The 18605-nt window shown below is 37.4% G+C and overlaps 1 protein-coding gene across 1 annotated transcript in view; it reads left to right on the top strand.

Moving 5' to 3' along the window:
• LOC150099990 (ecdysone receptor-like) overlaps positions 1–18605 on the top strand; it is a 98004-nt gene that overhangs the window by 72111 nt on the left and 7288 nt on the right. The window contains 1 exon segment of the mRNA XM_090403120.1: positions 4878–5100. Coding sequence (XP_090259246.1) covers positions 4878–5100 — 223 coding nt within the window.

Below are 18605 nucleotides of genomic sequence, written 5' to 3'. Positions count from 1 at the left end.
TCTCATAATAGCAGCAATCCTCTGTGTTACCTTCACCACCTTTGCAATATGTCCCCTAAACTTCAGGTTGTGTTTCTATCAATCATCAACCCCAGATCTCTTGTCTTCTCTACTTCCTCCAGTATAACTCCTCCCATAGAGTATGCAGCATCCCATCGATGTTTCCCAAACCTCAAGACCTTACATTTTGCTGCAATAAACTGAAAGCCCCATTCATTTGCCCATCTATCAAGCTTATTCAAATCCTCTTGCAGGGCTACCACATCTGCACTATTACTAATAATCCTTCCCGGCTTCGCATGATCCGCAAAAAACTGAATATCCCCTTGCAGTCCACTGGCAATGTCATTGATATAAAGGTTAAACAATATAGGTCCTAGTACTGAGTCCTGTGGGACCCCACTTGTAACCCTCTGCCTCCTTGAAACTGCTCCACCATACACAACTCTCTGATACCTATCAGACAGCCAATCCTGAATCCAGTTGACCAATCTGATATCCAGACCCATGTGCTGCATCTTAAATATCAGCTTATCATGTGGCACCTTGTCAAATGCCTTTGCTAAGTCTAAGAAAATTGCAGAATATGCCTTTCCCTCATCTAATGATCTTGTAACTTTATTATAAAAGACTAGCATATTGCTAAAACAAGAGCACCCTTTCGCAAATCCATGTTGACTCTCACAGATAACATTACCCTCATCTGCCCAGTGCTGTATACGGTCCCTCACTACTTTCTCCAAGATCTTAACAACTACTGATGACACACAGACTGGCCTATAATTAGACACTTCCAGTCTGTTACCACCCTTATGCAATGGCACTATCTTACCTTCCTTCCATTCCCTGGGCACCTTTGCCGAAGCCAAACTTTCATTGAAAATCCAGGTTAAAGGCACTGTCACTTCCCTAGCACATTCTCTCAAAACTCGTGGTGAAATACCATCCAGTCCCAAAGCTTTACTGACATCCAGAGTACTCAGTATCTGAAACACACTCTCCTCCTGTACCTCTAAACCTCGAACCAGCTCTATTCCTCTAGCATTAAAACTGACTCCTCTAGGATGAAATACTCCAATAAAGTGTTCATTGAACAATTCCACTATGTCCTCTGCATCAGTCACTCTATTCCCATTTTTATCCCACAATATCATTCTTCCACAGTCATTTCTCCTCCTACTGGCCACATAGCTAAAAAATTCCCTAGGATTTTCTTTGCATCTTAGGGCCAATCTCCTCTCATATTCCAGTTTCGCTTTCCTTACCACACTAGTCACTCTTCTGGCCTGTGTCTTATATTCTTCATGCATCTTCTCTTCACCTGTCTCCTTATATCTCTTCCATAGCCTCTTTTTCACATGCAATTCCTGTTTAATATTGTTTGTCATCCACTTTACTCCAAACTGTGTCCTCTTCTTCACTCGTTATATACAACTTACCATTGCTGCTAACAAATATTCTTTCACAATTTCTCATGGACTAATGATATTCCCAGCCTTCCAATTCCTCCCTCCATTAAACTTCCTGAAGTTGACGTCTAAGACTATTATAATCACCTGCATTATAATTCCACATAAGTTCCCGTCTCTTTGATACTCCTGCATGTCTATTCATTTTCCAAGTCAAAACCATATGGTCACTCTCTCCAACTGGTGGGAGAGATGTCATCTCAGTTATTATCAACTCTTATGATGCTATAACCAAATCCAAAACTCTTGAACCTCTTGTTCTCTCTGTTACATGTTGCCTAAGACATTTGTCGCTCAAGAATTCTAGAAATTCCATTCGCCTATTGCTACATTCATCTTCCTCTCTCCAATTTATACTACTGTAGTTAAAATCTCCCATAACAATCATTCTTCTTGCACTTGTCAAACTTAGCTGTCTAAACATCTTCTGGTCCCCATCCACTATGCTCCTGGGTCTGTAGCAACACCCCACTAAATATCCTGTCTTGCCTACCTCTACCTCACACCATATGCTCTCAAAATTATTTGTCTCACTTCCTTCCAAAGCCTCCACTCTTAGAGGATATAGGTCATCATAAGCAGTACCCCCACCACCACGCTTTCCCCTCCTATCCTGACAAAAAATGCTATACCCAGCAACTTCTATTCCTGTTATTATATCTCCTTCTGTCAACCACGTCTCAGTGATCCCAATAATTTTTAGCTAGGCTGATGCTATCTGCTACACCAATTCCTCTCCCTTATTCTGGATACTCCTGGCATTAGTATAAAGCATATAAATGCCATTGTTTCTATACCCAGCATTATCCCTTCTAGACTCCACTGGGTTCAGTGTTACCTGACATCGTCTCCCTTCTCCCAAGTATCCATTCCCACAAGATGCCACCCCTGCTATCATCCTCCTCCCTGGGACACACTGACGTGTTCAGAATAGCAATCTCTCCAGATGCCTACGTCCATCCTCATTCAAATGTAAGCGGTCTCTCACATACAATTCCTCTCTTTCCTCAAATGCACTCCAAGCATCCACATATACCAGTCCTCTCTTGTCACACATTCTCGCTATTATGCCATTCAATATTACTGCTCTTCTGCTCAGCTCATCATTATCATACCTAGGCAACACGCACATTTTTCCTCTCTCTGTCTTCTTCCGTACAGCCTCAAGCAAAAATCTTATATCTCTCGCTGCCCGACTTACATTACCACTCAAGTCATTTGTTCTTACCATCACAATCATCTCATCCACCCTTTCACCTCTCTTAATTGCCATAGCCACCCTTTCTATTGTTCCTCCTAGCACACACTCCTCACGCATCCTATCTTGAACACCACGGATCTTTGAGTCACCATACATTATACCTCTTACCATTCTCTCTTTCCTATTGTTTCCATTCTCTCCTCTTCTTTCATTCTCATAGGTCTCTCTCATCTTCTAGCATTCCCATACCTCCCTCTCATTCAATCTCTCCTACTGTTTCCATTCTCTCCTCACACAGATACTGTGTGAATGTCGAATAGTTGTTCTTGACATGATGTTAGGGCCTCCTCGATGAGTCAGTCGACTCCTTGGAGTTGCCCGAAATAATAATCATAATAATAGTATATATATATTATACAATATAATTGCTGGCCTGGTTGGCCGATTTGTTAGCATATCCACTCTCCAGCCAAAAGGCTGTGAGTTCAAATCCCGCCATGGGCATAGATGGTTGTGATTGTCTGTGGAAACACCAGTGACAGTGGTGGGCAGTAGATGGCGTTATGTAGATGATGATGGTAGTTGCGGTTCATTGTAGTTGGCAGATTGAGTGGTGGAGACAGAGTTGTAGAGTAGGTACCCTCCCTCGATGAGTCCCTTGGACTCCCTGGAGGTGTCACGTAATAATAATAAATTAAGAGCATCCTTTGCATATCTTTAATGATTAAGATGTCAATAATGAGAACATATCTATTGGTTTATATGCAGCTTTAACACTTTCAGCAATGTGTGGAAATCCTACAAGTGAGTATTCACGTGAGGAAGTTCTTGTTTTACCAACTTTTTAAGAATTTTATAAATTCATTAGACTGGAAGGGTTTGCTTATTGTATGATGCTTCTATTCTGAGAAAGATCTGAAAAAGGATTAGATATCACATAAGTTGTTTTTAACTTGAAGTAGAGATTCTAAAACTGTAGGAACCCTATCTCCATGAGAAAAGCAGGGGAGGATACCTGATACAGTTATTTGATAACACTTGTGTTATTATGTAACATGTTATTCATGTTGCTAACCTGGCTGAGTGAGGCATACTTGCTCTCAACCAGCAGGCTGTGGGTTTGAATTTTGCCCTCAGCATGGATGTTTGTAAATGTCTTTAGGTGAACTTTCATCAGATGATGGGAGATCACTATTTTCCTAATTTTAAGTCTGAAGTGGATTGCAAAAGTTCCATGTTTAGTCTTTAGAGTAGGATTCCAGAGATATAAAAAAATAAAAAAGATACATGAAACATGAAATTATTAAAGAAATTGTATTATTAAAAAAAAAAAAAAAAACTTTATATCACTAACTAGAGTTAGTGAGCTAAAGCTTAAAACACTAGACTACTCAAGGTTTTACAATCTTTCATGTGATTGGAGTCACATAAAAAAATTATTTCATTTTCTTTATTTAAGAAAATGAAAAAAGTTAAATGAAATTTTAACTAAATATTATGCTGTGTGATATAAGAGTTTGAAACAATAATTTTGCTGAAGCTGAACAACCACCACTGTTTATACTTTTTCTTTCTTTCTTTCTTTCTTTCTTGTGTTACAGGTTACACTATCAGTAATGATTCATTTATAGATATTGAAACAAATGAAAGAAGAAAATAAAAAAGAGATCGTTAACTCACCTTTGATTGAAATCATCCAAATAAAGATTCCTCCCGTCGCAACAAGAATCGAACTTAGGCCTATTCCAATATATATTTCAATATATATTGGAATAGGGCGCAATATATATTTCACAATCACAATCTGGCAGCAATTGTCTCTGTTATACGCATAGATGTCCAAAGTGATGGTAATAAGAGTTTATGCAGTTTTTCAATGCACACTAAAAACTATTAATTTCATATATCCATATATATCTGTTGATAAATCTATCTGATTACTGATGTCAACAATTTTGGCGATGATTGCAGACTCTTCAGGTCCAGTTTCATATTAAGAATAGCCTTTATACACATTATTGTAATTATTATTCTAATTTTTTTATATATTTATAACTGAATATTTTAGGCGATTATTTATTATATCTGATTATTTAACGCTGTAGTAAAAAAACTGGAGTTTTTTTTTAAAAAGCTTTTTCAAAAAATGTAAATAACAAGCAAACAAAAAAAAAAATATATATATATATTTTTTATCTGTATTTTAGGCCTGCTCGAGTGAAGTTATGATGCTAAGGACAGCTCGAAAATATGACATCAAGACTGACTCTATTGTTTTTGCAAATAATCAGCCTTACACAAGGGAAAATTATCGTAGTGCATGCATGGGAGATTCTGCAGACTCGATCTTCCATTTTTGCCGTAATATGTGTTTGTTGAAAGTTGACAATGCTGAGTATGCTTTACTCACAGCTATTGTTATATTCTCAGGTGCGTAAATATAACTAATGTTACATAAAAATTCTTTAACCTTTAGCAGTCATTATCATCATCATCATCATCGAATTCCTGTCATGTACCCTCAAGGGGGTGTACAGGATATGATAGTACTACATGAAAAAATTTACATCATTACTTACTTCCTATCTACAATTTTCCTCCAAATCAGTCTGTTACTTGTCAAGACTCCAACATTATGAGATCTTATATTTCTATCATCTAAGGCACTTTGAACCGTATCAATCCACCTATGTCTTGGTCTTCCTCTGGGTCGTTTTCCTGCCAACCTAGCAGAGAACACTTGTTTTGCTAATCTTTCCTCGCCCATTCTGTTTAAGTTACCAAACCACCTGAGATTAGCTTTGCTAACACATTCCTGGATACTGACAATATCAAGTTCTTTCCTAATTTCCTAGTTTTTAATATGATTTGCCATTGATGCCATCTGTTCACGCCTCTAATCTTTCTCAGAACTCTCATATCTGTGGTCTCTAGTCTTTGGTTAAGTGTTTTACTTCTGACCCAGCTCTCAGATCCATAAGTTAAAACTGGTTTGAACACTGTCTTGTATTGAATTGAATTTATTCAATTGACTTCCTACCATATCAACTTTGTTGATTCTGTTGTCTTTTTTGCCTTTTGGGTTGACAACAATAATAGCATTGTTGTCAACCCAACTCTGGATCCTAGTTCTGACAAGCTTCTCCAAGAACTTAACCACAACACCTGACACACAGATAGGCCTATAGTTTGATGCTTGAGTTCGATCACCTCCTTTATGAAGTGGCACAATCTTGCCCTCTTTCCACTCCTTAGGAACTTGACCCGAGTGCGAGACTCGTATTAAAAAATATGTCAAGGCAGGTTCTCCCTGGCACGTTCTTTCAAAATACGTGGTGATATATTACCAAGTCCCACAGCCTTATTAACATCTAGTTTATTCAACTCCCCATACACCTGTTACTCACTTACAGTCAGTCTCTCCTCCCCATCATCAACTGCTCTCAATCTCTCCATGAAGTCACATTCACAAGATTGAAAGATCTTTATGAACTGCTCATTAAGTATCTCCACCACACATTCCACAACAGCTGTCTTTATACCATTTCCTCCAATCAATGTCATCCTTCCATAATCATTCTTTATTTTGCTGGCTACATATTAAAAGAACTCCTTAGGATTCTTTTTGGCTTCATTAGCTAACTACTGTTCATACCTCTCCTTAGCTACTCTCACCAACTAAGTCACCCTCCTTGCCTGGTCTTTGTAGACCTCATGGAATTGGTTATTTCCACTTCTCTTATGCTTCCTCCACATTTCTCTGTATTGCATGCTTAATCTCTTTATTCATTCATCTCACACCTACCTTATTTAACCTTCTCACCCTTGGAATATATTTTGACATTGCATCTACTGGATAGTTTTTGAAAATCCCCCAAGCTGCATTGATCTATTTTCCAGCTAACTCCTCATTCCATGCTACACCCGCAAGCTGTCTCCTGAGCTCTTCATAATCACCCCCCCCCCTTGTAGTTCCACATATACCCTTTTCTCACAGAGGTCCTCACACTGCTGGCAATCACCCAGGTAATCACCTCATGGTCACTCTCACCATTTCATACCTCCAGTTTGCCATCTGGTTGGCATGCAACCAATTATTACATATGCTTTGTGGAGAAACTAGCTGTGTAGAGGTGATAAAATTTATTGTATTTATAATATGCAGGTAACTGAAAATTTAAGAGTTTTCCCATTCCCATAATGCATAGAATTATACATGCCTATATCCTTATGGGCATGTATAATTCTATGGTGGTTTGAGTATCCCATAATGCAATTTATGGGATACTAAGGTAAGTGATGTGAAGTCACTAGCCTCTATATGCAAGTTGCTCTGTCCTGAAAATACTTCAAGCGCAAACTTTGTTTGCTTACACTTGGATAAAGGATTAAACCAAGAATATAATTTCTTGGCATCTCTAATTTATTATAGTATAACCTAGTGGAAAAACTTCCAACAATCGGTTCCTTTGTTTAAATTTTTAAGTTATACATAATTATATTTCTTTATAATTATAATTATATATAATTATATAATTATATTGGGTCCTTGGTAAATGTGGCGGTCGAGTTTAGCTAGTCTAGAAAACGTGTTTTTAAAGATAAATATAGTGTGGCTTTTTGTCACAAATTGTGCTAAAATTGTGCATCGGTTAGAAACAAGTGTCCTTCAGTGGTATTATTGTTTAGAACTGTGGTGTATATATTGTGTTTTCACTGCCGTTTGTATCACTATATCAACGTGTAAAGATGGCGTCCAACAAGAAACGTACGTCAGCGGCACGCAGGACTTCTACTACTACACGAAAGGCTGGCTCAGCGTTAGATTTTTCGCAATGGATGCGTTGCGGAAACTGCTACATGTATGCACCGAAAAATGTGAAGGATCTGTGGTCGGTCTGGCAAAATGAAAAGAAAGAAAATGTCGACGTATGTGAGAAGTGTCGGGATAGGCTGGAGCGTTTAGGAATGGAAGCTGACATCGGGACCGTAGCGGAAGAACTTCGGCGGGAGTTTATGAAAATGAAAAATGACCTTCATCTTCTTCATGAGGAAGTGGAAGTGATCGGTAAGGAGATACTGGAAGTTAAAGCTGAGTTTAATGTGTTAAACAGAGAAATTAGGACTATAGAGATTACTTTAGCTGAAGTAACTAGAACAGGATTACATATGGGTGAGTCTTTGGTGAATGATTCAGTAATAAATAGTATGGGAGTGATTGGGAGTCAACATAATAAAACCACAAGTAGCCAAGAAGAAATGAGATGTAGTGAGAGTGGGGGGGTAAGGAATAGAGAGTTGAGTAATGAAGCTGGGAGAGTCATGCTGAATAGTGTAGAGAATGAGTCCATGAGTGTGAACTTGAATGAAGTTAATAGTGGTAAAATATATGGTGATTCTATGATTAAGGGTATGGAGAGTGGTATGCATGAGGAGTGCTTGGCTGATGGTACAATAGAAAGAGTGGCTTTAGCAATAAAGAGAGGGCATGAAACAGACAAGATGATAGTTATGGTGGGTACGAATGACCTGAGAGGTAGTATAAATTGGGTAGGAAAAGATTTAAGAACATTATTAGATATTGTGAAGAGGAAAAGTGTCAATGGGAGAATAGTGTGTGTGCTGCCTCGTTTTGACAATTAGGAGTTAAGTAGACGAGCAATGATAATGAATGATATGATTGCAAGAATGTGCAGAAAAAGAGGTCTGGAGTTTGTTGATGTTTGGAGTGTGTTTGAAGGAAAAAGGCAGTTGTATGCTAGAGATGGACTGCATCTTAACATGGAAGGACATAAGAGATTGAAGAAGTTATTGTTTTCTGAACAGGTTGAAGTTATTGGGCAGGGAAACTAATATTGAAAAGGTTGAGTGTAAGAGAGAGAAACTTTAGCACTGATTGTGTATTTATTGATCCTTATAGGCAGAATAAATTGCAGAAGAGAGGGGGAAAAAATCGGCATAGGACTACGGTAGTTAGTGACTTATATATCAGTTCTAAAGCCAGTACAAGATCTAGAGGGAATCTGCAATTTTTGTATACCAATGCTAGAAGCATTAGAAATAAGAGAGAAGAATTTTTGGCATTAGTCAGTGAAATCTCACCAAAAGTTGTAGGCATTAGTGAAACTTGGCTGTCAGCAGAAGATGTGGTCACTGGAATTGAATGTGATGGGTACAGTATTTTCAGGGAGGATAGAGAAGATAGAACAGGAGGAGGAGTACTGTTGATGATAGCTGATGTGTTGCAGCCAAAGAAAGTAGTATATCATGATGATAGACATGTGAATGAGAGTTCATTTGAGGCAGTCTGGTGCGAAATAGTGACCAACGCAACCAAATATACAGTTGGATGCTGCTATAGGCCAGGGAGTACAGGGGGAGATATTGAATTCATGCAACAGCAACTTAGTGCAATGAGTGAAGGCTTAGTGATTATTATGGGGGATTTTAATTATGGTGATATCAATTGGAAGGAGGAAATATCACGTAGCAAAAAGGAAATGGAGTTCATACATCTGCTACGAGATAATTACTTGAAACAGCACGTAACTGAAGGGACACGTGGTGTGAGAGTGTTGGACCTGGTTATTGGTTCAGAGGTTATATGCATAAGTAAGGTGACCTCGTTACCTCCAGTTGGTGAAAGCGATCATGTGGTATTGACTTGGGAGGTTGCAAAATCTGTGGATTTTTCTATTAAGAAGGGGTATGTACGAAACTACAGGTTAGGCAATTATAACAAGCTTCGGAGTGAGCTTGCAGCCATCCCATGGCAGAACATATTGCAAGGGAAAGATGTTAGCAGTGCTTGGGATAAAATCAGCGGGTATCTGAGGAAAGCAATATCAGATTGTGTCCCCATGGTCAGGAGGTCAAACAAGGCAGGCATTAGATGGATGAGCAGTAGTATCAAGCTTGAACTACAAAAAAAGAAAATGTTATGGAGAATTTACAAGGAGAAGGGCGATCAGGACACCCATGAGTAGTACAAGGCTCAAGCTAGGAAGGTTACCAGCATAGTAAGAAAAGCTAAATCAGATTATGAGAAGACCTTAGCCAAAGAGATCAAGGGTAATCCCAAAGAGTTCTTCCGCTATGTGGCAAGTAAGAGGAAGAATGACTTTGGAAGGATAACCTTAGTGGGTGCTGATGGTATTGAGGTGACAAAATCAGATGTAATAGTCGAGTTACTGAGTGATCACTTCTCAAAAGTCTATCACCCAAGTGAGGATATCTCTATACCTATAGCAATACCTAATGTGAGAATTGAAGCTAAAGAATCAGAGGTATTAAATATATTGCGAAACTTAAATGCAAACACTGCGGTAGGCTTAGATGGAATATCAGCTCGGGTGTTGCGTGAATGTGCAAATGAATTGTCAACCCCTCTTACCTGGATATTTAATTTAAGTTTGAACTCTGGTATGGTCCCTAGGGAGTGGAAGTTAGGCAAAGTGGTTCCTTTGCATAAGGGTGGCTCTAAAACTGCAGTATTGAATTACAGACCAATCACCATCTCAGGAGTAGTGGTAAAAGTATTGGAAAAGTTGGTTAAAGACAAAATTCAAGAATGGGTGGATCAGGATATGATACTCTATAGAGGCCAACATGGTTTTGTTAAAGGTAGATCCTGCCTTAGCAATCTATTAACTATCCATAATAGAATAACATCAGAGTTGGACAAAGGAACTGGCTACACAGTGGTACTTCTGGATTTTGCTAAGGCTTTTGACAGGATACCCCATAGAACACTGTTACGCAAATTGGAGCAGATGGGAATGGATATTAAATTGGTGATATGGATAGGAGAATGGCTCAGGGAGAGATACCATAAGGTGGTGTATGGAGGAGCCGAGTCCAGAATGAGGCAGGTGACCAGTGGTGTGCCTCAGGGCTCTGTGCTTGGGCCAATGTTGTTTAATTTGTATATAAATGATATAGGAAACGGCTTAAAGGGAGATATTCAGTTGTTTGCTGATGATGCAAAGTTGTGTAGTGCAATAAAAAATCAAGCTGATGTTGAAAGTTTGCAGGAGGATTTAAATAAGCTGGTAAAATGGGCAAAAGAAAATGGATGTCAGTTCAATGTGGAAAAGTGTAAAGTCTTGCATTTTGGGATTAAAAGATTACCAGCTGTGTACTACATCGATGGAAAGGTACTCCAAGAGATTGATGAGGCTAGGGACTTAGGGGTATTGGTAGATAAGGAGATGAAGTTCAGAGGACACATTGCTAAGGTGTCCAAGATTGCACATAGGATTACTTGGTTGTTGAGGAACACACTGACATCCAGAGATAAAGAGGTTATTATTCCCCTTTATAAAGCATTGATACTTCCACATTTGGATTACTGTGCTCAGGTCTGGTCACCTGGATTCCTTGGAGATGAGGAGGCTGTGGAGAGGGTTCAGAGAAGAGTGACCAAGTTGGTGAGTGATATAAAAAATGCTCCCTACATTGATAGATTGAGAGCTTGTGGATTGCAGAGATTGGTTGATAGGCGAAGAAGAGGGGATATGATAGAAACATTCAAATTACTAAAAGGTTTTTATAGGATTGATGCAGGGGAAATGTTTCAGCTGTGTGATAGTGATGGAAGAACAAGAGGTCATCTCTGGAAATTAAAGAAGAGTGTGGTTAACAAAGGTGTCAGAACAAGTTTTTTTGCCTGGAGGGTGGTGAATGAGTGGAATTCATTGCCTGACTTTGTTGTGAGCTCTTCATCTGTAAATGAATTCAAGAAGAGATATGACAGATATTGTTTTGCTAGCTTGGGTCTCCCGCGATGAGTCTACTGACTCCATGGAGATACCCGTAATAATAATAAAAAAAAAAAAAAAAAAAAAAAATAAAATAATATTTCAACCTGTAGTAATCAAAAATGAACAATTTGCATGTGACTGACACATCTAAGGAAAAGAATTATCATGAATGCAAATACATTTATTATAGATAAATATCCAATTTACAGTTGTGGTATTATGCATAGTGAAATAAATTACTATAACTGGGAGCGAATTACATTTTATCCTATAACTCTAGTTATGCATGCATGCATCTTTGAAAAGCTTTGATTAAAAGGGGTGGGAGGATTTGTGAATAAATAGCATAGTGTATAAATCTGCCCACACTACCCCACTGCAGTGCAGAGGTCAGTACAATAAGTAAAAGTTTCACTATAGCAGGAAATACAGTAAAATACCCTAAAATTCTATTTAAAGATAATGGATAAGGGAATTTTTTTCTAAGAATTATTTGATGACCTCATTCCTTCTGTTCTTTAACTTACAAAAAAAAACAACAATTTTTTTGAGTTTTTGAGTTTATTTCCAAGAAAAGCCTGGCTAATCCTATAAGATTAGAAAGGCTTATTTTGTTTTTGGAATTCATCTGAGGTAAAAGTCAGCCTGGCTGGCCAAGTGGTTAACGCATTTGCTCTCCCACCAAAAGACTGCAGGTTCGAATCCTGCCGTGGGCATGGATGTTTGTGATTGTCTGTGGAAATAACAGTGGTGGTGATCGGTGGTAGATAGCGTTGGTGTAGTTGCGGTCAGTTGGTGGTTTGAGTTGGTGAAGACAGAGTTGTAGAACAGGTACCCTCCCTCGATGAGTCCTTGGACTCCCTGGAGGTGTCAAATAATAATAAATAATAATAATAATAACATGAAATAATAAATAATAAAGAATTGTGAAGCTTTATGCAAAATCTGCATTTTTAAATCTGGTATTGTACAAGGGAGGGGGGGGTGCTGAAAAGTTCTGATAAGCACCTAGAACAAAAATGATATTAAAACAATTGATATAACCACAAGAAAGAACATATCTTAAAACCCTTTAAACCACATGTTCCATTAAAAATTTAAATAATTTGTTCTTTTTCTTTTAGGATTTAGGATATATAAAAAGATCAGAGATTTGAAGAAATTGAAAATTATCACAACTTTTCAGCACATAATATCTAGAGACTTTATTTAAGGTTGAATATATGAGAAATTTATTCTTCTTATTATTAATAACACTAGACTTCCATTGAGTCAAAAGATTTATTGCAGGAGGCAAACACTATTACACACTTTTTTTTTTTTTTTACAACATTAGAGGATGCCAAAATAGGACTTTAGATCTTTTGTCCGTTACAATTGTATTGTTTCACATACTCACTGTCACACATACATGCTGTGTCTTTGATGATGCTGATTTGAAATTCAGTGAAATATAAGCAAGTTAATAAAACATTGTTTTATAAAATAGTTCGTTTGCGGTTGTTAAAAATAAGTCATGACTATTACACACAAAGCCCATCAAACCATGCTATAAACTCATTCAATGTATCTACATTCATGACACTATCAGGCAATGCATTCCATTCACCAAGGAGTGATACAACTGCAAACAGTTGTATATCACTAGTTAAATCTATCTCAATATCATTAATATACAAATTAAATTACACTGAGCCCTGCAGCACACCACTAGTGACTCAAGATAGTGTCTCCCCCCCCCCCCACCACCACACACAACTTGCTGATACTTATCTGATAGCCATTCACCTATTCTACTCACTAGTCTATCATCCAGTGCCAATTGCTTCAGTTTAGTGACCAACTTGTGGTGTGGTTCTAAAAATTTACATCAAAAGCCTTTGTAAAATCTAAGTATCACATTGTATATGCATGCATCTCCCTTGTCCAATACATTCATCACCTTGTTATAGTACATAAGCAAGTTTGTAAAACATGACATCCCTTTAAAAAACCATGCTGATAAGTATAAAGGATATCACTGTTATCAACCCACTTTACTTTATACCTTAACTACAACTCCAGATATGGAGGCATCATGTAATAATAATAATAATAATAATATGCTGATCAGCCAGAATTTATTAAATTAAAGATGCCAAGAAATTATATTCTTATTTAATCCTTTATCCAAGTGTAAGCAAACAAAATTCAGGAACATGAAATATCTTCATGACTAGGCTAACTGTATATAGAGGCTAATGACTTCACATTAATTGCCTTATCATTAAACAAGAATATAATTTTTTGGCATCTTTAATTTAATTTATAACCAAGTGAAAAAACTTTTGAGAAATTTTATATTACAGGATTTTGAATTTTCTTCCATAAATGATATAAAAAAAAGTATCTGATTATTTTATGAAAGGAACAATGACTGTAGTTTTCTATATACTGTTTGATGTTATTTTTGATGATCAAACTGGAGGGAAATGGAATGGAAACAATCCATTACTCAATTTTAAAATTTGCACTTGCCGAGGGAGTCACCACTTCTAGTTTCCCGGGAGCAAAAATTAAAAATATGACAAACGTAATTGAAAACCAAAAGAGAAATGTAAAAGAAATGGTAGAGCTGGTAGGTACTAGTAATTTAAGTGGTGACAAACATGGTATGAGAGAAGATATGAAAGGTCTGTTGGAAGAAGCGAGAAAGAAATGTCAGAGAGTAAAAATTGTTGGATTACTACCAGTGGCGGCTGGTGAAAATTTTAAGTGGGGGTGCTGCATATACAAAAAAAAATTTAATTAAATTAAAAAAAAAGAAAAAATTTCTAATCAGTAACGAATTTATTAATAAATAAATTTACATATTAAAAATTGCTTTATTAAAAATATTTCATCCTCACCACAAACAAACACCAATAATAAAAGTTTCATATCAATAGCAATGACAAGCGCAAACAAATATCGGCGTTCGATCGCAGTGCATTTGTTTCGTGTAAGGATAATTGAAAAAATATAATTCTTTTCAAATATTTTCAACAGTGACACTCATCATAATTCAGCCTCGTATCTATAATAAATAAATAATTATATGTTATTTTAACAAAATAAAATAATATTGACAAAAAATAGTTCACCACGCACACGCACCAATAATAAACGTTTCATATCTTGCAGAAATAACACACGTAAGGATACTAAAAATACACTGCCATTTGGGCAGTTTCTGAATGACATAACGTGCAATGACAAGCGCAAACGAATATCGGCATTCAATCGCAGTGCTTTTGTTTTGTAATCTAAAGCGTTAATCGAACAGTTCCAATTATTAACTTTTCAATCAATGTCAAAACATAAGCTGTAGACTTTAACATGTGGTATTGCATTTATATAATGTTGTAAGCATTGTTATTATTTATAAACACAAAATTTAAATTGTTCATTTTTTCCTTGGGGGTGCTGCAGTGTCGCGGTGCTTATGTACGGGCCGCCACTGATTACTACCCAGATATGACAGTACTTAGTTAAGAAGGAGGACGATGATAGCAAATGATTTCATGCATAGGCTATGTAGACGATATGGATGTGAGTTTTTAGATGTGTGAGGTGTGTTTGATGGCAGAAAAGATTTGTATAAGAATCATGGTGCACTTGAATTCATTTGGCATCAGAAACCTGGAGAAATTACTTCTTGGTATGAGACCCAATGCAGAGAGTCAGGGAAACTAGATCATCAAGGGAGGAATGGGGAAAATGTGTGTGAAAGTTCAGCTATGGTATACAAATGTGATAAAGATATGAATGTCTTTGAACATAATTATGTATGTGGCGAAGGAGTGGAAAAATATGCTTTGGGTTCGGACCTTTTAAGTATTCATGACTTATTTTCACGGTATTAACAACACCACACACACTTTTATCACAAAGATGTTTTATTAATGCTTATATTTTGCTGATTTTCAACTGAGCATCATCAGAGCACTTGTATACGTGACAGTGAGTGAGTGAAACAATATGATTGCAAAAGACAAAAGATCTAAAGTCCTATTTTGGCACCCTCTAATGGGAAAAAAAGCAGCTATCCAGGAGTTTTTCTTAGGATAACTGTCTCCCAAATTTTTGGCAAATTAATGCAACCATATTTGTTAAGGTTGGGAGAATTCTTCAAAGCCATTGCTGACTCAAAAAATAATCTTTCAGATCTATAACGACTCCTAAATAGCACATTCATTTTCCTCCATCTAATCCTGTGTGAAGGAGTGTCCAAATCGTGGTCTGCCAGTCCCGACTTGCCATAATAATAGTAGCAAATGTATCTTTTGTGTTCTTCCAGGCAGATGTTCACTGATCTTCCTGTTTGCCCATAATAGGCCAAGTCATAGTCACAAGGAACCTTCATACACTCCAGGGTGTGCTAAAGGGTGAAGTTTATCCTTAGGTGAGTGGATCAGAGTTGCCAGCTTGACATGAGGTTTGAAAGTGGTGCGAAGGCCATGTTTCAACAATACTTTGGCTATCTTTGCGATGTACCTCTGATATAGGGAATAGAAATGGTCATGTTGTATTCTTGTGTATTAGGGGAGGGCAGAGTAATGGGCCTATGCAGTATTTTATCTATTTTGTAGGGATTGTAGCCATTGGCTAAGAATGGAACTTTTAAGTATGTCTGGGGAGGGAAAAGAGAAAATTCTAGAACAAGGCCAAATAGATTGCATATCTAATTATAAGAATAAGCTAGGTGGTAATTTATTATGTCTATGCACAAATGCCAGGAGCATTAGAAACAAAGGGGTTGAGTTTGTTGCTTTATTGAATACGATGCGGCCTAAGATTGTTGGCATTAGTGAAACCTGGCTATCAGAATCAGATATCGTAAGTGGGATCGAGTGTAGCGGATATACTATTTTTAGGAATGACAGAAGAGATAGGAGAGGGGAAGGAGTGTTACTAATGGTATCAGATGACTTAAGTCCAGTTAGGGTAGAAATATAAGAAAACAATGATGGTAACAATGTCCCATATAGCGATGAGTTTGAGTGTGAAGTGGAGGTTAACAGAATGAAATATATGGTGGGGGTGTTGCTACAGACCTGGTGGCTCAGTTGTAGGGGACGAAGAAATGCATCGCCAATTTAGCCTTCTGGGTACCAAGTGAATGATCGTTATGGGTGACTTTAATTTTCCAAACATTGATTAGGTAGAGAAATCTCATGATAAGAAAGAACAGAAATGTATTGAATTGTTGCGAGACAACTTTCTCAAGCAGCATGTGAAAGAAGGAACTCAAGGTCAAAGAGTATTGGATTTGCTCATAGCTTCAGAAGGGATCTCTGTCAAGAATATGGCTATTTTACCACCAATTGGTGACAGTGATCATGTTGTTTTTTCTTGAGAAGTATCTCCTTGTATTGAAGCTCCAATTAAAACAGGCTACATGCTGAACTACAAAGCTGGAAATTATTATCAACTTAGAAGAATACTATCTTTGGTCCCATGGTATCAGTTACTGAATGGAAAAAATGTCAGCAATGCATGGGAATCTTTGAAAAAGTGCTTGAATGAGGTGGTATCTCATTGTATCCCTAGTGTTCGAAGAATAAATAGGTTGGGAGCGAAATGGATGTGCAGCCTTATTAAGCCAGAGATCCACAAGAAGAAGATGATGTGGAAAGAATATCGTGAGAATAAGAGTGAGAGGAGTTATGAAATATATCAAGCTCAGGCCAGTGTAACGAGTATTGTACAGAAACTAAAGCGGAGTATGAAAAGAAATTGGCCATGCAAGCTAAAGGCAATCCAAAAGAATTTTATTGTTATGCAGCAAGAAAAAGAAAGAATGAATGTGGAAAAATAACTTTATTGAATGCAGATGGTACATGAGTGTTGGAAACTAAGGAGATTGTTCAGTTAATGAGTGCTCACTTTGCTAAGATATATCAACCAGGTGTATGTAATATGGTGCACAATGCTACCGCTACATTGAATGAAGAGTTAGAGGTTCATGAAAATGAGGTTTAAAAGCTCTTGCATAACTTGGATAAGAATTTGTCAATAGGGACAGATGAAATATCAGCCCGTTTGCTAAAGTAATGTTCAGCTGAATTGGCTAGGCCTTTCACACATTTGTATAACTTGAGTCTCAGCTCAGGAATGATACCACAGGAATGTATGATAGTTCCATTGCACGAGGGTAGTACAAAAACTGATGTGTCTAACTACCAACCTATTAGTATCTCTGGTGTGCTAGTGAAGATTTTAGAGAAGTTGGTAAGAACTTGTATACAGAAATGGGTAGACAAGCATTCTATACTCTGCAGGGAACAGCATGGGTTTACTAAAGGAAGGCCATGTTTTGGCAATAATGTTCATATTTTATAACAATGTTATGGCTGAGTTGGATAAAGGGAATGGATGCACCATGATAATGTTGGATCTTTCTAAGGCATTTGATAGGATACCACACGATGGGCTGTTGCGTAAACTGGAGAATATTATTATTATTATTATTCCTGACACCTCCAAGGAGTCCGAAGACTCATCGCAGGAGGATACCTACAACTATATGGGATTGGAATATAATCTATTGACTTGGATCAGAGGATAGTTGACAGAGAGAGATATCAAAAAGTGGTATACAGTGGGTGTGAATCTGCCAGATTTAAGGTAACCAGTGTTGTACCTCAGGGTTCAGTCCTTGGGCCATTATTGTTCAATCTATACATTAATGACATCGAGCAGGGTCTATCATCAGATTTGCAATTGTTTGCTGATGATGTGAAGATAGACAGGGCAATCAGGGATGCTACTGATATTCAGCAATTACAAAATCATTTGAATAGACTGGAAATGTGGGCAAACAAAAATGGCTGTCAGTTTAATGTTAGTAAGTGTGTAAAGTTATGCACTTTGGCGTGATTAAAGTTCCAGCAGGATATTATATTAGCGGAGTTATGCTACAAGAAACTGAAGAGGCAAGGGATTTTGGTGTATTGGTGGATAAGAATTTAAAGTTCAAAGGTCACACACAAAAGTTGCAAATACACTCAGAGGATAATTGCTATGGTGAAGCGAACCTTGACATGTAAGGATAAGGAAGTAATTTTTCCTCTTTATAAGGCTTTGATAAGACCACACCTGGATTACTGTGCTCAGATTTGGTCTCCTGGGTTCCAAGGGGATAAAGAAGCT

Source organism: Typopeltis vanoorti, chromosome 13 (genome assembly GCF_054136105.1).
Source record: "Typopeltis vanoorti isolate ZY-2024b chromosome 13, IOZ_Tvanoo_1.0, whole genome shotgun sequence".
NCBI classification, from domain to species: domain Eukaryota; kingdom Metazoa; phylum Arthropoda; class Arachnida; order Uropygi; family Thelyphonidae; genus Typopeltis; species Typopeltis vanoorti.
This window is presented reverse-complemented; position numbering and strand designations above follow the sequence as displayed.